At 36.9% G+C, this 22314-nt stretch overlaps 1 protein-coding gene across 1 annotated transcript in view; it reads left to right on the top strand.

Moving 5' to 3' along the window:
• Frk (fyn related Src family tyrosine kinase) overlaps positions 1 to 21773 on the top strand; it is an 84230-nt gene extending 62457 nt beyond the window's left edge. Inside the window, exons 3-8 of the mRNA XM_042669804.1 lie at positions 2597 to 2760; positions 3666 to 3834; positions 7750 to 7908; positions 16940 to 17121; positions 18602 to 18767; positions 19160 to 21773. Of these exons, the coding sequence (XP_042525738.1) occupies positions 2597 to 2760; positions 3666 to 3834; positions 7750 to 7908; positions 16940 to 17121; positions 18602 to 18767; positions 19160 to 19371 (1052 nt within the window). The 3' untranslated portion in view covers positions 19372 to 21773. The remainder of the gene's footprint in view (positions 1 to 2596; positions 2761 to 3665; positions 3835 to 7749; positions 7909 to 16939; positions 17122 to 18601; positions 18768 to 19159) is intronic.
• Positions 21774 to 22314: the final 541 nt, after the last annotated feature.

The following is a 22314-nucleotide window of genomic DNA, read 5'->3' as shown; positions in this document are numbered from 1 at the left end:
AATTTTAGCTAAGGATGGTGGAGTATAATCTGCTTTGAGTACAAATTCAATAGTACTAGAAATAATGAAAAGCATGTGGTTACTTATTAGTGGTGCTGATCTGCTATATTGGTTTCATCATTTTCTTTTTTTACTAATGTTGGTAAGGGAAAGATACCATCAAAGTTAGCATTGTAATCCTCTACCTTTTACTTTTAATATATCCTATATTTTTATGACACCCGATAAATATCCCTATATCACAAGTGATCTCTGGCAGTGATTTAGGAAGGCATTTTGTAACCAGGATTCTCATCACCTATGAGAAAATTTATTTCCTTAAAGATGTTGTTCTATAAATACTGAGAATGTTTTTATATCCAAGGTAGAAATCAGGTAGTATTTGCTGTAACTTTTGGTTCCACCACATGGCGGCTTGGGGGTTTGAACACAAACAAGAGCAGATAATCATATTTTTAGTATTCTTTCAATGCATGATACATGTTAGAAAGCTATATAATTCACAAATGTTTAATGAATATTCACAGACTAAACACATCCATGTAACCCATACTAAGTCATAACATAAAATACTACTGATACCCTTTTTCACTGACTTCATATGTCAATGGTTGTGCTTTGTTTTAAAACATTTTCACACTGAAGCCATATGTGTATGGATTCACTTTAGGTTGTTGTTATAGATGTTTAATTACAAATCTATATTGCATTCTGCCAGACAAATATGCAACTATTTATTAATTAACTCTATTACATCAGCTGGTAGGCATTTGGATTGTTTCCAGACATAGGCTTTAAAAAATATTGCCACTAGAATGACTCATACACATACACTTGAGGGACTATGCCATGCATTTTTACTCATGTCATGTTTAGGAAGGGAATTGCTATAAGTATGACAATGTTAATTTCCAGTATACAATAACCAATTTTATGAAGTAATTATAAGAATAACACCTCTATCAACTATGTATGAGAAATCATTCCACTTCCTTGTCCACACTTGGTATCCTCTTAATTTTTCACTCTATCTAGGCTGGTGTGTGCTGAATGGTTTTGTAGAAAATCTTGTCTAGCCACTGCCATATTTGGGTATACTACCGAGTTCGAAGTGAGAAATATTTGCCTCTGCTTTCTCTCTTTTCATGAGAACATTGATTTAGCTTAGCTGTTTTGGAAGGACCTCAGGATAGCTGTATTTGTGATCCATGCTGGCCAATACGTTGATCAGTAAGCATGAATTGTGTCAGTCAGTATTTTGAAGGCTTGTGCAGGACATCTGATTTAAACTAATTTAAACAAAAAGTACCCAACCCTTGTTGCTGAAAAGACAGGTTGCCAACTCTAGAGGCTAAGTTTTGCTTTCCAAATGAAGACTACTTTTTTTTTTTTTAATCAAGATGTTTTACTTCTGGTAAGCTTGCCTCTCTGCTGTAGGAAAGAATTTTCCTGATAACTCCGAAGTCTTCAGTAGAAACACAAAGCAATGAGACCAGCAATAGCAACATTCTTTCTGTCTTTCTGGAGCTCCCTAACATGAGTCCTAGAAGTGTTCATGGACCTTCCTTAGCTCAGGGCAGGGATGAGGTCTCTCTACAACACAAGCTCTTAGAAGCAAAGATTCTCTGAGAAAATTGGAATGCTGTTAACAATGGAAGAGACAGTGGTTGGTGGTAGGCAGATGTAACAACATATATACAGTAAGTCCGACTACCTAAAAAGGATGCAGTTTATTTGTACAGATGTCAAATTTATCCTAGGACTAATCAGAGAAGTTGTACATGCACACCACATCATGTAGGCCCTGTGGAAATTCTTTTATTGAACTGTGCTGGGATATGCTGTTATCTTCTTGCATTGAGGGACAGTGTAATGAGAAACCTGTGGAATTCCTTATAATATGGTAAGGTAGCACTAAGGATACATTTTATTTCAGGCTCAACATCATCAAATTCTAAGGGTAGCGTTACTGGGAAGAGTTGAAATGTTTCTTAATACCTTTATGATGTTGCCTTTTGGACACTATGATTTCTGAAACTGGTAAAGTTAGATCACCAGAGTCCATTTCTATAGCTTGTTTAGTGAAGTATTATATACATATTATATGGCTTCCAAGCATGGGATGATTTCAGTGCCAAGCACACGCCTTCATTTTTACCTTCTATTTCCTTCAGTGTGATCCCCAGTTCTTTTTTCTTCTTTTGTTAATCCTTTTTTTTCAAAGAAAATTAAGTAGTTGGATCTGTCTTTTTCTACTGTTAAGTGTATCCATTGTAAATTTCCTTGAGCATTTCCTAAGAACTTGAAAAATATAGTATTTTGTGTCAATTTAATTCTACATTGAAAAACCATCACAATACAAAGAAATGTGTGTGTTTTTCCTAAAATTCATTTTCATGCTATAGTTGCATAGAGTGCTTTCAATCCCAGAGTCAGGCCATGAGGACAATGTATCTTGATCAATGTCACCCCTTTCATTGTTCTCCCTCATATGATTACATTGCTCAGTATTTAAAGAGTATACATTGAATGAAATGACTGCATGATGCTTGGTTATGACAAGAAGCTTACTAACCAGACTTACTTTGGGTTTCAGTTTTAGATGAAGGAGTTGTGAAACACTACAGAATCAGAAGACTGGATGAAGGGGGCTTTTTCCTTACCCGAAGACAAACTTTCTCCACACTGAATGAATTTGTAAACTACTACAGCAATCAAAGTGATGGCCTGTGTGTCAGGCTGGGTAGACCATGCTTAAAGGTGAAATGCTCTCAAGCTATGTTGGATTGTCTTTGAATTCTCTTTGCTTTGAGATAGTGGAGTATTTGTTATACAATGTCAGTTTCAAAAGAGACAGTACAGTGCATGCTAAACTTGACTGAACTTTAGGAAGGCAGAGCTGCGTGCCAGTTTTGTTTATTGAATGATCCCCAGCTGATGATTAGAACTTTTAAAAATCAACTAAAAGAAGCCGGGCGCCAATGGCTCACTCCTGTATCCTAACTATTCAGGAGGCTGAGATCTGGGGATCACAGTTCAAAGTAAGCCCGGGCAGAAAAGTCTGTGAGACTCTTATCTCCAATAAACCACTAGAAAACCAGAAGTGCAGCTGTGGCTCAAGCGGTAGAGTGCTCGCCTTGAGCTGAAGAGCGCAGGGAGAGCACCCAAGCCCAGAGTTCAAGCCCCATGACCCACCAAAAAAAAAAAAATTAACTAAAAGAGTAAAGAAGGGAGTGAACAAGTAAATAGTAATTTTGAAACAATATAATTTTATTCTGCAAAATATGGTATCTAAAAGTCAATGATTTAACTGCAGGGTGTGGGGAGGACCTGCAAGTGAGTTGGAATGCTGAATAAGTTTTGACATGGGAGGGTTTAGTAGGCAAATTGGCAGAGACCTGTGTCAGGCTGTGTCATGCTGTGTGAGCCTGATGGGTGCTGATGGATGAGATAGACAGACTTGGGGCTGTAGGTTTGGGGACAGGATCAGTGAAAAGAGTTAGGAGTGCAGCCTCCCACAATGGTTTTCCACTTTCAAGTAATTAGAATGTCATTTATTGTATTGTTCTTTTCAAAGCGACCATTTTTCTCTTAAAATATACCCAGATGATTATTTTCCACAAAAAGCATCACGTCTACCGTATTTTCCTTATTCTGGGAAACAGATACAGGTCCCAACTCCTTTTGATTTGTCCTATAAAACGGCAGACCAGTGGGAGATAGACCGCAATTCCGTACAGCTCCTGAAGCGACTGGGATCCGGCCAGTTCGGTGAAGTGTGGGAAGGCCTGTGGAACAATACCACTCCAGTTGCCGTCAAAACGTTAAAACCAGGTAGGAGAATATCAAAGTTGAAATGGCATATGCTGATTGCTATGAGCACAACTTGCTACGATAAGTGTCTAAGATGTTATGGGACAGCCAGGGTGATCAGTGACCCAATGTTGTCATCATTCTTTCTACCCTGGCCCACCGACAGGCCTTGAAACAAAGCCAGCTCCCTGAATCAGCTAAGCTTAAAACAGCCCAAACTGAGTTTCTAGCAGTGCATTTCTTCTTTAAAGTTAGGATTCAGTCTTTTAATGTTCTTCTTCTCCTTTTTTCCTAACTTTAGATAAAAAATTGACTAAAATGTTAAAAAAAAAAAACAGATTGAACATGGGTACCATACACAGATTAACTGTATTAAACACGGATTGGATGATCAAAGGGAAAAGGGTCCATCTAAAACTAAGTTCATTTTTGAAAATCTAGGAACTATTTTTATTTCCATCTTCATTTCCTCTTCCCTGGAAGGTAAACATAGTGTAAGATCAATATTCATCTAGCCAGAGAATCAATTAGTCTTTCCATTTTAAAGATGGGCTGAAAGAATCTAGAGAGATTGAGTAACTTTGCTATGGCTTGCTACTCAACCGTTCTTGAGCAAAAATTTGAACTACTCTTTTCCTCAGTTTTATCTCCATTTGGAAAAATAGAGATAACAATAAGGCTAGCCTTGAAGGATTGTATGAAAACTAAATTAGGTCATTAGTAGAAATGCTTTGCATAACTTGTGGTTTATAATAGTCACCAATAAAATATATAATCATAATTGTTATTATTATTAAGTCAATAAATAGCAATGCTGGAAATTGAACACACATCCATCACCACTATAGTATCATACATCCCATGGAAGTGACACTTTCTTATAAAATTTTCAAATGATAAGTTCTTAGGGGAAAAACTTCTTAGTAATTTGGAGCTAACCAAGTAACTCAGAAGGTTACTAAGAATTCATTTTGTCATAGTCTATTATGAAAAAGCAAGGAGATGCTCAGAATAGCAGGAACTGAAAATGTTGGGTTCTTAGGATTATAATAGTTAAGAGCATGAAGTCTGGGGTAAGATGAACCTGAGTTCAAACTTGATTCAGTTCTCTGTAACATTTGGACAATTGATTGACCTTTCTGAACCTCCTTACCTGGAAGTAGGTATTATAATCATTTCTGATCTGTAGAGTTTTATGAGGACACATTGAGTTAATGTGCATAAAGTATATGCAGTGAGTTCTTAGGAAATGTTAGCCTCTAAGTGCATTAGATGGATGCACCCAGTGAGGAACAGATTTACAAGTACAGTAGTAGTTTGGTTCCAGCATTCCTATCTCCAATTTGACGCACTTTTTTTTTTTTTGGGTCCACTCGTGGGGCCTGAACTCTGGGCCTGGGCACTGTCCCTCAGCTCTTCAGCTCAAGGCTAGCACTCTACCACTTGAGCCACAGCACCACTTCTGGCTTTTTTCTTTTTGCTTATGTGGTGCTGAGGAATCGAACCCAGGGCCTCATGCATGCAAGGCAAGTGCTCTACCACTGAGCCAACTTCCCAGCCCAATTTGAGGCACTTTTATGTGACCAGTTGCCATCTGAGTACATCAGCTAAAGACAATCTACTCCAGCACCTGAGACTTTTTTCAACCACCAAGTAGATAGTCTTTTAAATCCTGATCTTGTTGAAATATGAAACTGTCTAACCAAATCATTCTTTCCCCCCCAAAATAACCAAAAACAAACAAACAAACCAAGCAGCAAGATATCTTTCCTAACATTGCTTCCTAAGGCAGCCTTCTGGAGGTCAAAAGAGAACAACAAAAAATCGCATTTATTATACTAAGCAAAAGCCATGATTGTTTTCTTTGCAACAGGAATAATTATTATTGATTTACAGTGTAATAGCAGCAAACAGTTTTGGTGATTGGTTAAATGTCTTCACTTCACTGGGGCCATTTATCAATTTTAGCAGTTATTTATTGCCTAGCTGACTGCCACGCAATAAAGATGAGCTTGAAATCAACTCTCACAGAAGCTTTGACAGGCAAAAATTAATATTTAATGTTGTGCTGCTAGCTGAGTTGAGGTTGGGTCTCCCTTGTACTGTAGCTGGTGGGCTGTAATCATTGTGGCCACTGGGCAGTGCTCTAATAGTATTACCGGCAGAGAAGCCTGGTTTCAGCTCTTACACATATTCTGGTTTGGAAATGGTTGCCTTGTCATGCAGAAATTGAATGATGCTTGCAATTGGTGCTATCCTTGGAAGCTCCATAAATCAGATTATTATTTTTAAAAATTTGAGTGTTGGATAATAAAGTATCCATATTTGACCACAGGCTAGTCATACCACTAAGCTTAACAACTATTTGACCAAGAACTAAGTGATTTGTTTTGGTATAGGAGCCTCTTTTATTTCCAGCTACAGTTTTCTATTATGACTCTAAATTTTGTCCTATTTGATTATGTGGAGTAAACCAGTGGTAGAGTTGGAATTGAGGGAGTTCAAAAATAATGTGATGGAAGAATAGGAAATATATTTTAAGGCCTTGTCCTGTCTTCTCTTCAATCAGTGTAAAACGATTATCAATTGGTTTGTTTGGATTTCTCAAGAGCATGCAAGTGTATAATAGTAGAAATAAGGATCAGCCATCATTGACTACTTGTTCCTGGTATTGCTATTATCCTGATAAATACTTTACAATGTGAACAGGATAATTAACCACTGAAGCTCAGAGAGGTTGGATCACTTGCTTAAGATCACACAGGGAGCTAACAGCAGAGTTGAGGTTTCTTAATAATCCAGAGTCTGTTGGACCTGCATGCTGATCTTTGAGACTCTTGAAGGATTATCACATGTAACACTTCTTAGCTTCATGTTAATAGATAGGTCACGATGCTGCCTTGGATTCATACAGTGTATTTAGGCCTGGGTTCAAATATTGGTTGTAATATCTTCATTATGGGAAACGATGATGGAGGAATGGCTTCTAAGCATCCATGGACGATAGAGTATCCCTAGTGAATACTAAGGTGAGACATGACAGTATTCCATCAGTTCTAATAATGCTTCGGAAACATCCTATCCTACAGGACACAAAAGATTTGAAAATTACTAAAGAAATGTAAACTCCAGGTATCCTTCCTTTTAGATTTTATTGGATGTTAATGACTTGGCATGTTGCCCCAGTGAGTCAGAGTTGGACCTTTTAAGTACAATTTAACTATAGATGAATCCTCAAAACAGCCCAAAATATCATCTCCTTTATTGCTTGGTCAAACTTTTAGGGATTTGATAATGGAAGCAGATAATAAAGGAGAGAATGTTAAATATCAATTTCGCTTTAAATATATAAAGCTGGCGAAAAGAAGCTGTGCCCTTTGCATATGTCCTTGAATGTTTTCTGCTTAGCCTGTGGTCCATGTACCATAAGAGGAAGGACATAAATTCGATAGAATGCCATTTTTTAAAGTTGTTTCTTCCAGCTATTCCTACAAGTAGGGACCCAAGGGTAGGGCAGCCATCAGTTTCTCCTGAAACAAAGAGCTCTGAGTTGAGTAATTAAACATTCAACATACTTCAGTGTTCATGTTAATAGATTCTCTTCTCTTTGTGTTCTGAAGATGTCCACCTTGTTTTATCAATTAGACTGTCAGTCTCTCTTGTTCTCTTCATTTTTCATAGGGGACCCAGATCAAGCGCTCTTCACCTACAGGTCATCACATATAAACTGCATACCTCCTGATACAACAACACATCTGGTAATTAGGTTGCCCTGGTTGAACTGATTCTCTTCTTTGATAACTTGGAAGATTTGTGACACTGATGCTCTTACATTACTGGGAGGCAGGAGGCAATCTCTGGTGATTCCCACCAGGCTGCTGTAAGAATAGGAATGGGTCAATAACATAAAATGATTTCCTCCTTTTCTTGTTTCAGGTTCAATGGATCCAAATGACTTCCTGAGGGAGGCGCAGATAATGAAGAGCCTAAGACATCCAAAGCTTATCCAGCTTTATGCTGTTTGCACTTTAGAAGATCCAATTTATATTATTACTGAGTTGATGAGACATGGAAGTCTGCAGGAATACCTACAGAGTAAGTGAAAGACTTAAGACAAGGGGAAAAAGGAATCTAGTTTAGCTTGTCTTATAAATGTCAATTTAGCAAACCTTCTCTAACCCAAAGGATATTCACTGTGTACCTATCTGCAAGGGTCAACGCTGTGACATTGAGTAGCTCAACTAATAGTTAATAGTATTTATACAGTGTATTAAAGGAGAGGAGAAATGTTTATGTAGAGGAGCAAATTGTTCACAGTGAACCCAAGTATTAAAATGTAATATGGGAAATTGGTGAATAGATGCTCTGCATGATGCTCTGTTTTTCTATATGAATCAGACATTATTCATCATGGCCCGATATATTGTATTGTTCAAAATTTGGGAACATAGACTATTTAGGGTCAGACAGGGAGAAAAGTATCCTGGAGTTTTTTCTTTGTATTTGCTAATATTATACTTGTTGATGTTTATAATACAGTAACAGCGAGGCAACATTATATTTTCAGACTACAAAGCAGAAACATACTATTGCTTTCCCTCAATCTACTTCCTGCAGTCAAAGAAAACTTAAGGGCATTGTGAAACATTGATGTTTATTAAAATGAGCAATTTAATAAATAAAATACTAAGCATCAAAACGAGAGATCAAGCTCTTAGGGAAAATCCATATTCAAAGACAGACATTTTTCTAATTATTTTAAATGTTGACTGAAGAGAAGGTGAGGAAGATGGAAAGAGGATTTTAGGGCAACTTGTGAAGTTGGTGGTTCTAAACTACAACACAAAATAACAACGGCAAATATAATGTGGTCTATTAAATGCCATAAAAAGCCAAAATATACTTACATCATAAAAAACCAAAATACACTTAGATCTCTTTTTTAATTCAGTATATTGAATACATTCAATACATTTGAGAAGATGTCACCTGCCACAGAAAGACTACCTTCAGCTATGGACTGCTTTTGTCTTATTCCCCAAAGTACAAGAGTGACTGGGTATCATATCTAACAATGTGCTTTGTAAAGCTCACATATAATATGGACATTAAATACATGATCAACTTGCGGTTTTCAGACCTAACAGAAGCAATTAGCTTACTTGTTTTACCTGGTTTTCAATCTTCCTTTTCGGATCAGTTCTCAATTTGTGTATACTTCTTTTAAAAATTACTTTATTATAAAGATGCTGTACAGAGGGCTTACAGTTACATGAGTAAGGTAATGAGTACATTTCTTGTCAAGCATTTTTACCCCCTCCTTTGTTTTTCTCCTACTAATTTTGAACTCTCCGGGAATCTTTCCAAGCGTATTCTGTTCTCCTGTTCACTTCAGCCAGTGTCATTACTTAAATGTATTAAGGAGGCCCCAATTTTATTCCTTGCCACTGAATAATATACTCTGCTGCTGGTAGACCCACAATCTCCACTTGGATGCTGAGTCAGTTTGGAAGATGTAGCTATGGCAGTAGCCTCCAGACTCTAGGGACTCCACCTGACAAGTGTTTTGTCCTCATTTTCCATGTGTAAAATTGGTTGCCTGGTGGCTACACTTTATTGATCACCGTTGAGAAGAAGAGGATGGGACTGGTTTCATCTTGACTCTGGAAGCTTCTGACTAGAAGTGATCTAGGTCATTGCTGTGTCTTTTTTGTTTGGGTAAATGCAATCAAGTGGGTTAAGAAAGTATGATCATTTGAAGTCCTACTGAAGAGAACTCACAAGGATATGCCAAGAACTGATCTTCTGATTTTCCTAGTGATTTGCTACTTTTCCAGTATTTCTTTCTTCGACGATGTCAATACTCACTTGACCTTCGTGTCATTTCTACATCTGTATCCCATATCTAACCAAACATACCTTTTATTTATTTCTTTTCAAACATATCCAGTGTTTATTATTTTTGCTATTTTAATTATTTACCTTTCTCAATGTTCTACCTGGGTTCTAGCCATCACTGGCTACATTAGGTTTGGTAATAGCATCTTTATTAGTCTGTCTTTTTTTTTTACTGTAAGGTTTATGTACAGGGGTTACAGATACATAGGTAGGATAATGCATACATTTCTTTTTGAACAGTGTTACCTCCTCCCTCATTTTTTCCTCCCCCCAACTTCCTTCCTCCAAATTGTAAAGTTCATTTCCAATGTAATGTTTAGTGAATACCATTAATTCTCCTCCTCCTTTTTGGTCATTTTTTAAAAAAGCATAATAGAGAAATATAATTAAAATACAGATTAGCTTGCCCCTTCTCAGGTTGAAACCTTCAAAGACTCTCACTGGTTCTCCTTTTATTTCTTTGGGGAAACTATTTTATATACAAGTTGTATTATAACAACCCAGGTAACAAGGAGCAGTATTAAATAGAACATGTTCAAATTTCATAGCACTTTAAAGGGGATAGTAATGAGCTATCTTTTGCTTAGCTCATAATCAGATGATGGGGACATAAGAAACTTAGTGAGAGCAACGAGGATTGTGACTCTTCAAAAGAACACACAGTTCATAGCTCATTGGTTCTTATATCTGTTTAACTCAGAAAGTCTTGTCTGGGCTCTGTATTAGTTTTTGGCCTTATCTCCTGCAACATTCCTCTTGTTACTTGGTACTTTCTTTCCTATTCCTTTTACCCTCCAGTCACTCTTCTGCCTTGAGGTCTGTGCTTTTGTTTTTGTTTTTGTTTTTTTGCTTGTTTTATTCCCCCATGCTGTTTATCCACATGCTGACTTCTCATTTCCTGAAAGTCTTTGACACTTCCATCTTGGTGAGTTCTTCACTGATCACCTGTCAAATTTGAAAACTCAAGCTTCTCATGATCCTCATACTTTTCTATTCTTTTAGTATTTTTTCTCCTGGATAGTCAATTTTTTATATTGCATGACTTATTTATTTAGCTTATTTTTAATATCTTCTAAATACAATTCTACAGAAGGCAGAAAGTGTCAACGTGGTAGAGCAGTGTCTGGCATATGGAATGAGTGCATTAGATATGTGTTGATGGACTGAGTAGTTGAGACCATACCAGACCTCATAAGATTGGGATTTGGAGACAAATTAGTTTGAGACTCTTGGTATTAGCTTGAAGAGATCCCATTTAGTAGTCTGAAAAACTTTCTGGCATTGAGCATTTGTATGTTTTTTTGATGTGGTTTTATCAGGGGCTGACTCTGAACTATTTCATTTTCTGAGTTTAGTTACCTTGACAAGTTTCCTAAGGCCTTCATTTGTAATAATACCTAGCAACCAGAAAGGTTAATGAATATATACTTACTGTATACTATCCCCTTTCAATCAAAAGGTGTAAATTTAATCAAATGATCTTGACATGAATCTGTCATACTTAAGTAGCCCATAAGTTTACACATCATTAAATTGGAAGACAATTTTTATAATTGAAAGTTGAGTATTTTTATTTTTCTCATTATTTTGGTGCAGATACAAAGTTTCACAGGTTTGTGAACATTTATACTGGGATCTATGATGGTTGTGTTACATGTATCTTCTGAGGTTGTTTTGTACTTTTAAAACTACTGCCCTGTTCACAATAGCATGTGTATAATACACAATTTTCTCCAGTATGCTGCCTGCCAGTAAAAATCTTTTTAGATCTACTGTAATAGGATTATATGTTGTATTTGGTATTTGAAGTAACACACATATTTTTATAAAACAGTTTTTGTAACCTCTAAGCTTAGCTGAGTTTCCCTTTGTAATATTGTTCTCTGAAATTGGAGAGATCTCCCCTAAACAACAACAACAGAAAACTTTAACACTGAGGATAATTGATGACAGGTATTTCAAACTGAAATTTAGAAAGGATAAATATCTATATCCTCTTTCATGTGGTTAGATTTTTTTCCTCAATAAATACCTATAGAACATCTACCATATGTATGCATTAAAGTATTCCTTAAAGAACATAAAACATTTTCTATTTTCATAAATCAAGTCTCAGCAGGGTGTTCCTCATTCTTCAGGACAGTTGATTTAGACTGACTGAAGTAGACAAGTATGTTATTTCTATTGAGATACCCTTCAGCTGACTCCACCTAAATAACCGTGGTTGTCCTCTGACTTCTGAGTGCTTACTGGTTATATGTGGGGTAAGTTTAGGGAGGGGAAATAAAAGAGTTTTGGGAACATAAAATTTCAGCTTCAAATATACATGGATTTGAATCTCAACTGTACAACCTATTGTCTACTCTTAAGAGAAATAGGGAATCCTATGAAATAGAGTAAACAATACTTCATACACTTATCCTCAGTATCAAATTTAGTAATTTAACTGAAATCAAATGTATGGGACAGTGGTGAGAGAGGAACATATAGATTTTTTTTTGAAAACCATGTTACATGGTTACATGGCTACTGACACAGCAGGCATTTTTCTAAGTCCTTTATAAATATTAACTTGTGAATTTTTCTGACTACCTTAAGAGTTAAGAATTGTTAACTACTTTATAGTTGAAGGCCCTGAGGTATAGAGAGCATCAGCAACTTATTTAAGATGGAAGTTGGGCTCCATAGTTCATGCTTTTAACCTCATAGATAGCACTGATGCTATTTTCCTAACATCAATTGCATTAGTTGCCTATTGCTTCAAAATAGCTCGCATTTAGTATCTCATGGTTGCTATGGTCAGGAATCCAGAGACCTGTTGTATAGTCTAGAATCTCATGAGACTGTGGGCAAGATGTTGGCATGTGCTCCAGTTATGAAGGCTAAGGGAGTTGGTCCACTTCCAAACTCACCTATATGATTGCTGGCAGGAACCGATTCACCCTGGGCTATTGGATTGAGGAGGTCCATCCTTTTCTGGAGAAGGCCTATGGTTCTTGCTACATTGGGAAGTAGAAACATGGCAACTTGCAAGTGAGCAAGCAATAAAATGAAATAGAATGGAGAGCATCAGAGTTACCACAGTTTTTCAGAATTTAATCTTAGACGTGATCACTCTAAGATCTCATCACTTCTGCCATATTTATTTGTCAAATGGCCCAACCCAGCCTCGCAGAAGGAGGTTTAGGAGGATTATGAGTGTCAGGGGAGAGGCATTATGAGAGCATTTGGAAGTTTCTGTTTAGTAACCAACTTGCCTTAATTCCCATATGTTTCTTTTCTTATTGAGAACATTTTGTATCAAAAGAAATTGCTATGCCATGACATACAATTGGGAAGTCTTAGTAAATTAGCACACAAAAAGCATTAGTTTTTTGTGGGCTAAACTTTTAGGTTGTCTCCTGTCTGATATTGGGATTTAGGCTTCATCATGAAGCACTACTAATGTGAAATTCTAGCTCTAGCCACAGAGATGTAGGAAATCTTAAGCATTGGACATGGAAGTCACATATTTAGTTTTTAGTTTCTGTATATATTGTATTGATCAGAATTCATGACAGGGTCCAACTTAACTGCAGAGAGAGTTGGGTAATGTAGTTTTCTGTGTGTTTCCAGGGCAAAAGGATATAAAAGACAAAAGGAAGATGGGAATGGTGGTTCCTGCCTATAATCCCAACACTTGAGAAGTGGAGAAGGAGGATCTTGAGTTTAAGACCAATCTGGGCTGTACATATACATACATTATATATATTCATAAGCTGTATATGTTTATGCATAATATATTTATAGTTATTTATAAATTATATTTATAAATATAATGGTTGCTATGGTCAGGAATCTGGAAACTCATTACAATATTCTCTTCTCATAACTCTAAACTTGTATATATAAAGTTTAAGCCAGACTGAGCTACAGAGATATGTTCCCCAAAATCATGGGCTAGGGATTCAGGTCAGTGGTAAATTGCCCCTGCAGACCTTGCATATGCAAGGCAAATGCTTTAAAATGCTTTACCAAACACACACATGCGCGCACACATACACACACACACACACAGACAACAGGATTGTGAGCACTTGGTTAGATTCACCTCACAGCCTATTTGAATATGTTGCTTGCCTTCCAAATAATATATGCACATATGCAACAGCACACTCTGTATTTAAAGTTTTCCTTTTTAAAATTTCTCTCAGCTCTGTTTGTTTTATTCCATAATGGGAAAGATAGCATGTATGTAGAATAGGCATAAATCATGTAGTAGAGTTTAAAATGCAGTTATAAAGCGAACAAGTACAGTACTGTGCAGCCAGTGCCAAAATCAAGAATTAGAACATGACCAGAAGTGGTGCTGTGGCTCAAGTGGTAAAGCACTAGCCTTGAGCTGAAGAGCTGAGGGACCATGACCAGGCCCAGAGTTCAAGCCCCAGGACTGACCAAAAAAAAAAAAAAAGATTTGGGCTGGGAAGGTGGCTCAATGGTAGAGTGCTTGCCTTACATGCATGGGGCCCTGGGTTTGATTCCTCAGCACCACATAAGCAGAAAAAGCCGGAAGTGGCGCTGTGGCTCAAGTGGTAGAGCGCTAGCCTTGAGCTGAAGAGCTGAGGGACAGCGCCCAGGCCCAGAGTTCAGGCCCCACGACCTGACAAAAAAAAAAAAAAAAAAAAAAAGAACATGACCTTTGCATTCTTTACCAATCACAGCTCCTCACTGGTGCTTCATTTTCTGGGAATTCTTTTCCTTCAGCATTACTTTTATTTGTACCAGATTTTATTCTCTTCTCTTTTTGGTAAAGGTTTTGGAATTTTCCCTCTTCTCTAGACTTGTATCCAGCTCTCAACATCTTCTACATTGTGTTTAGTAAAATGACTCTTGTCACCATAGCCACCAATGATTCCTCTTACATTATCTTCATCAGTTGCCTTATAGTCCTGTCTTTCTGAATTGATAGATGAAATTCGACAACTATAACAATTTTCTCTTCCTTGAAGCCATTGACTCATTACAGTAGATTCTTCTAATGATTCTAGCTGACTCTCCTTAGTTTTCTTTTTTGTTGTTGTTGCTGTTGGTCCTGGGGCTTGAACTCTGGGCTTGAGCACTGTCCTTGAGCTCTTCAACTCGAGGTGAACACTCTACTGCTTGAGCCACAGCACTACTTCCGATCTCCTCAGTTTTCTTACAATTCTATTTTCCTCATGAATCTATTTCTTATGAATCTGTAACTTCTGGGACTGAACTCTACTTTTTATGTTTTAACTCCTGCTCATAAATTTATATCTATATCTATAGTTGTTTATAGAAATTTATTTCTATAGTTGTATACATTCATATAAGATGTGGACAGTACACTTGAGTTTTTTTAGCCACTTCCATAGGGATAATTTATATGGATCCCTAGCTTAACAAGGCTTGAATGATTTCATCTTGCTTAGGAACAATGACAAAATTAACAGCTATAATCTATTGACAACTTCTAGGCACCAGATATTGTTTTAAGTGGCTTGATTTTCATTTTAATGGCTAATTCTATAGGCTAGTATTGTCAATGTACAGATGAGGACCAACTGAGAAAGAAATATATTAAGGATATTACCTATGGTCACAAACAAACAAAGAGCCTGGCACCAGTGGCTCATGCCTATACAATCCTAGCTACTCAGGAGGCAAAGATCTGAGGATCACCTTTTGAAACTAGCCTGAGAGGGAGAGTCCATAAGAGACTCTTAGCTCCCGTTAATCACCAAAAAAAAAAAAAAAAAAAAAAAAAAAAATCAGAGGTAGAACTGTGGCTCAGATTCATTGCCTGGGTCCTGATTTCAATCTAATCTCAGGTCTAGCATAAACACACACACACACACACACACACACACACACAGAGAGAGAGAGAGAGAGAGAGAGAGAGAGAGAGAGAAAACTTTGGACTTGATATTAAGTCTGACATTCCATCTTCAAATCACAATTCTGAATTCCTTTATAATTGCTTTCTCTCAAGTCAGAGCTTATGTCTAAACTTCATGACAAGTTCAATGGACCTTGCAGTAATATTTGGTTTATTCAGAAAAAGATATAATATTTGAAATTTATGTGAAACTTTAAAAAATTCTTCATAAATTTAGAAGATACTACTAATAATATGGCAGATTAATAAAACCCAGGAATAACTGATGTTATTTCAGAAAGTTACCACAAAGTAGCATTGACTTCTTCTTTTTTTGGGGGGGGGGGTCCGGTCGTGGGCCTGAACTCTGGGCCTGGGCTCTGTCCCTCAGCTCATCAGCTCAAGGTTAGCGCTCTACTACTTGAGCCACAGCACCACTTCCGGCTTTTTTTTTTCTGCTTATGTGGTGGTGCTGAGGAATCGAACCCAGGGCCTCATGCATGCAAGGCAAGCACTCCACCACTGAGCCACCTTCTCAGCCCAGCATTGACTTCTTTTACTAATCATGTAACGGATCCTACTATGTAAATTTTCTATACTTAGCTATACACAATAAGCAATATATTAAATGCCTATTTAAGATATGTCTATACCTAAAAAGATGCACAAGCTGTTCTAACAATAACTGTTTAAGAAAGCAATTAAATAAGCTGTGTGCCAGTGGCTTAAGCTTGTAATCCTAGCTACTCAGGAGGTTGAGATCTGAGGACTGTGGTTTGAAGCCAGCCTGAGCAAGAACATTTATGAGACTATTATCTCCAATAACGTACTCAGAAAAAGTAAAAAGTGGCGCTGTGGCTCAAGTGGTAGAGTACAAGCCTTAGGCTCAGGGACAGGGTCCAGGCCCCACGTTTAAGCCCCAGGACCAGAAAAAAAGCAAGCAAGCAAATACAGATTTACTAAGGTTATTAGTTCAAATGCAATATGCACATTTTATAATGACTGATACATCCTTTATTTTTATTAGTGAGCTAGATTTAAAGAAAAAGCTGTCTTTATTGGATCAGTCAACAAGAAGATGGATCCAATGAATAAAGCAAACTGTTCCATGTTTCAAAGAAATCAAAGCAATCTAGAAGCAGCTAAGTGGCTATGAGTCAGTGACTTGTGATATTGAAAAATAGCAATAACTTGACTCTTTCAGATAATGGTAGTTGTGTTTTGATCGCAGGATATCTTTTCTCCTTTCTCAGATCAGTACCACGGATCATTCATCAAAAGTCCCAGAATTCATCCAGTAGTCTAAATATTTTCCAATGTCATTCTCTTTTGTTTTCTCTTATTGCTTAGATGATGCTGGGACAAAAATCCATTTGCCTCAACAGGTAGACATGGCGGCCCAGGTTGCTTCGGGGATGGCCTATTTGGAGTCTCAGAACTATATCCACAGAGATCTTGCTGCCAGAAATGTCCTTGTTGGTGAACATAATATCTACAAAGTAGCAGATTTTGGACTTGCAAGAGTTTTTAAGGTAGATTTGATTTTGTTTTAATTCGTTTGTGTACTAGGTTTACATTCAGACTCTAAGACACACACACACACACACACACACACACACACACACACACACACACACACACATGTATATATATACACTACCCTGAGTTATTCTTCAAAACACCATTTTTCCAAGTCCCTAGTTCACAGAACACTTCAAGCTCAAGACTTATAGTCTATCTGTCTGTTCCAATTCCTTCAACATAGGGAAGAAAAACACAGAAAATAATGATATACTTGAGTTGTAAATGTGTAATTGTGTGCTTGAATTTATTGTCTGCCTTTTCATTTACTACCAATATTTCTTCCTGTATTTTTCGTTTACAAAAGCAACATACTTTATATGATTACAGAACCTACTGTTGCTTACTCTTTGCCCAACTAATCTACCTGTTGCCAGAATTCTACAAGTCTGGGGGGTGGCAATCCTCTGGTTTGAACTCAGGACCCTATCCTTGTTAGGTTGGGCTAAGATTTTAGCCATTCATCCAGAACATTTTTGTTTTAGCTATTTTTAGGAAGGCTCCTACTTTTTTGTTACGCTTTGTTTCTTTTTGTTTCATTTTATTTTTGCCTAGACTTGCCTGGCCTGTGATCTTCCCACTTATGTCTTCTATATAGCTGGAATGAGAGAGCCCAGCTTACTTGTTGAATTGAGGGTCTTACTAACTTTTGACCTAGGCTGGCCTGGAACCATGATCCTTCTGCTCTCTGTATCCTGAGTATCTGGAATTTCAGACATGAGCCAGGGTGCTGGCTACAGCCACCAACTTTTAAATTCCCCTTCCTCAACCTATTTTGTGACATGAGTCCAAAATATACTAACACAGAAGCATAATATTAGGTATTTATCTCTGGATTTACTTTTAAATCTCCATATTATACTCCTAAAAATATGGATATGGGACATGAAGTACAACAAATAAAAGATTCTCTTTTGATCCTCACATACTCATCAACGCTCCTTTTGGTAAGCTAATTAAAACCCTAGTGAGTTGATCTATTAGTTTGAATCATTTGAATTCTATTTTTTCAGCATTAGCAAGTGGTTATTTTGTAATTATCAAAGCCACTGGCTCTTCAATATCACCAGTAAATTAAAATAACACCAGACTTCGCTTCCTTTTCTTTTACTAAATTTCTAAGCATCATTTGTAAAGCATCTTATATGAGATCTCCCAATATAATAGAATAGTCCTTCCAGGGCTGATCTTAGCACATAGTAGGCTGTCAAATAATATTTTATTAATGCCATTCCCACATTTTTCAACCTTACCTGTGTGACTCAGAATTAGCTACTATAATCATCAATTGATCTAAGATCATTTTGGATATTTTTCCCTCTAAAATTTAACATGAAACTTTAAATGAATGAAGGAAGCAAAAAACAAACAACAACAACAAAAATCCCCAGCAGTACTTTAACTTGGATCGACTCTTTCATGCATTAACAGGTAGATAATGAAGACATCTATGAATCTAAACATGAAATCAAGCTGCCAGTGAAGTGGACTGCCCCTGAAGCCATTCGTACTAATAAATTCAGCATTAAGTCCGATGTGTGGTCATTTGGAATCTTGCTTTATGAAATCATTACTTATGGCAAAATGCCTTATAGTGGTGAGTAATGAATTCCGAAGTGAGCCTTTCTGCTGTAGGTCACTTCCTTAGGTGTGCCTTGAGCTGTTTTTCCTAGACTTAGAGGGCAGAGTGATGAAGCTGACCAGACTCGGTGCCCATGAGGGCTTGAGGGATAAAATTTGATGATGACAATTTACATTAATGAGGTGGCTTATTGCTTCCTTCTCCTTTGCTCTTGAATTGCGCTCTTGTAGACAGACATAACTTGCTGCAGGATTTAGTTTAATCTCTGCAAACTGGGAATTGGAAGGTAGATTCCCATCATCTTGCCCAGGAAATTGATTTGCTTTGCAATCTAGTGTATTGGTGCTTATGAACTGAAGACTAATCTTTTGCTTGTTTTTGTTCATTCTATTCTATATTGCTTTCAGGTATGACAGGTGCTCAAGTAATCCAGATGTTAGGTCACAACTACAGACTCCCACAACCAGCTAGTTGTCCACAGCAATTCTATAGTATCATGTTGGAGTGCTGGAATTCAGAGCCTAAAGAAAGACCTACCTTTGAGACACTGCATTGGAAACTTGAGGACTATTTTGAAACAGACTCTTCATATTCTGATACAAATAACTTCATAAGATGAACATTGATGGAAGCAAAAAAATCAAATAATCAGTCCAGAGACACAATGTTATCAGCCAATCACAATACCCGTTTATCTTGACATATGTGGGTAAAAGGACAAATTTGGCCATGTATTTCACAAAAGATTATATGTATATTTTATTGACTGGGAAACACTACAGAGCAGTAGAAGGTGGTTTATCATTTTCTCAAACTGCCTGGCAAAATCTAACACACTTAATGAGGTTATTTTTCTTCTTAAAAGATCCTTACATTTCTATTTATTGTTTGAAATGCCGATCAAGAGAATCAACAGATGATAGTCAATTTTTACATGGTGACTGTTGTAGCATTTTTCTGTTTACTGATTAGAGTGGTTATTCATTATTCCTTAGATTGCTGAATCCCATCAAGCTGTTATTATGAAGGAATTTGATTGCATTGCTGCACAGCAGGACCTGTGCTTTGAGATTTTTTCCCCCCTCTCTTTTAAAATATCCTGTAACTACAATGATGGGAAAGCCATGTTAAATGACTTGATTGTACTTGAAGTAATTGCACATATTTTTCTTATGCATAAAAAAAATGAAGCAGCTGTTGAGAAAAAGAATTAAAATTGTTCTCGTTTTTTAGAAGGAAATGATGGAATTTTTCTATACCTCAGTATGTGTCATTTGAGAATCATCTGTATTAGTTTTAATCTCTTAATGTTAAGAATCAGGTTGCAAAGCTGTTGAATTATTATGTACAGAAATATGTGACAGACACCCAATAGCCCACAAGGTGTGAGAAGTAGGTATTAAAGTCATTAAGCAAAACAAGGTAAGAGTAGTATTGCTACAGCCTTCTAAGTCATTTTTAAAATTGGTACCTAAGCCACTTTTAAATAGATCACAAGGCAAGTCAAGCTCTTTTCAGATCTAGAGGCTAGGGATCATGTCTGAACTAGGTTATAAATATAAACTTGACTCCTAGATGAACGTTTTTAGCTATCTTAAATTTGTGTTAACCTTCGTAACAATGTTACTGCCTTCTTAAGCAAAGGGTATATCAAATTCTCTGCTGCATTAGAAGAATAACAAGACTTCTCCAAGTTAGTTTCAAAGTCAAATGTATGTTCAAAGATGTGGTTCATAGCAATTAGAATGAACAAGCCATGAGAAAACAGATTGTTTTGAGTGTATTCCCTTATTTTTCTTTGAGAAGAATATGTCTATGAATAAGCAAGAAACCAATTTGTAAACTTTTTAAAACTCAGGGACAAGAGGTAAGGAAGGTGCCAGGTTTAATACCATTAACCCTCAATAATGTTACCCCAAACCTCCACATGATCCTTATTCTCAATGTTTATACCAGAGTGCCAGCAGCAACTAGGGCTCTTTATTATCTTCTCGCTTTGCTAAAGCTAGATGGAAATTTCACTCTTAATCTCCATGATTCTTTTTCTGTGTGGGTCACATGTCCACTCTGGACTAATAACACATTTCATATGGATGTTGAGTGGCTTAGAAGAACTAGGTCTGACATTGAACATGGGAATGTATTGTCTTCCCTGGAGATTAGTTGGTGTGTTAGTTTAGCTGAATAAAATTAGAGATTAATTGCTGGAGAGATGTCCATAAGAAAATCATCTGAGATAAACTAATTATTAGAATTAATCTATGTGCAGATATATCTGTCTGTGTGTCTATCACCCCACACCCCCTTATATATTAGGCTGGTAGGTGAGTACATAGAGAAACTTTGCTGAAGACGTGATACTACAATGGGTTTGTGGAGCTAACAATTATAGAACCACTTATAGAAGCAAGAATATCTGTAAAGTAAGATCAATATTAATATTTTCAATCACTTGATGACTTAAAAGATGACTTCATTTATTTATTTAAGTTATATTGTCTAATGTACTCAAGGAGTAGGTTAGTTAAAATTTAGCAAAACTTAACAGAAAATAGCTCCTTTCCCTGAGTTCATGTCTTTGGGTTCAGTTCCACTTGGGCATAGGTAGAAATGAACCGAAACATTCTCATTTTATTGTGCAAATTCAACCACTCAATAATTTGTCTTTCTGTGGTAAGTAGTGAAAATAAATTTTTAAATAGGATCTGGTTTTGAAATATAAAAAGAAGGTTATCCTTTCTTGTTTTAATACCACCTGAAACTCATTTAACTTACTGTGTCGGATTCTTGGGGACATTTATGTTCAAGGTTCTGTCAAAGCAATCTATTATTCTTGTTTTTACCCTGATGGAGCATGGGGAAAAATAATGGATTCAGTTATGAGAAGCAGTAATAGATTTTTTTAACTGACATAAATTTCTCTCCCTGTATAGAATAAAAGGATCAGAGAAAGATAAGTTGAATTTTCTTACAGTGAGCCAGCTCTTGTTAAATTTACCTCCCATAAATTGTAGCAAAGTACTTCTTATGTAATGTTTTATTTATGTAATTCAGGTATTTGGAGGTGGTGGTGAGGGATGTGAGTACATCATTTCATGTGGTATTTCAAATCTCTTTTGACAAAAACCTTACGAATTTTTGTGACAGGAAAAAAATTCAAAGTCCCATTAAGCCACTTTTTTTTTTTGAGAAGGCAAAGAAAGAAATATGTTTAAATTACCTTAGGTCAAAAGAGGCAGCTGTGAACTCCTGGTAGTTGTGCAAAACGGAAGATTTTATCATCTAAAACAATGGTAAAGTCAAGCGAGGAGAAGGCTGCAAATTGTGTCCTAAGGGAACAAGTCACTTTAGAGGACACCAAAAGAACAAGCCGGTGGGGAAATGTCACACTGTGCCCACTTACACCCCTGACTCAAAACATGTATCTGCCTGGCGACCACAGAGATCTAGTGAACCATGAGAGACCCTCACTTTTCTGACTCGCTGGTGGCCCAAAGGAAATCTTCGCTCTGGACGGATGGCTTCCCGTAAGCCAGCTGGAACTTCCCGGAGGAAGCGGGAC

This window comes from Dipodomys spectabilis, unplaced genomic scaffold (assembly GCF_019054845.1).
Source record: "Dipodomys spectabilis isolate Male_0828 unplaced genomic scaffold, ASM1905484v1 ptg000001l, whole genome shotgun sequence".
In the NCBI taxonomy this organism is placed as follows: Eukaryota; Metazoa; Chordata; class Mammalia; order Rodentia; family Heteromyidae; genus Dipodomys; species Dipodomys spectabilis.
The sequence above is the reverse complement of the archived record's forward strand: the minus strand, read 5'-3'. Positions and strand labels throughout refer to the sequence as shown.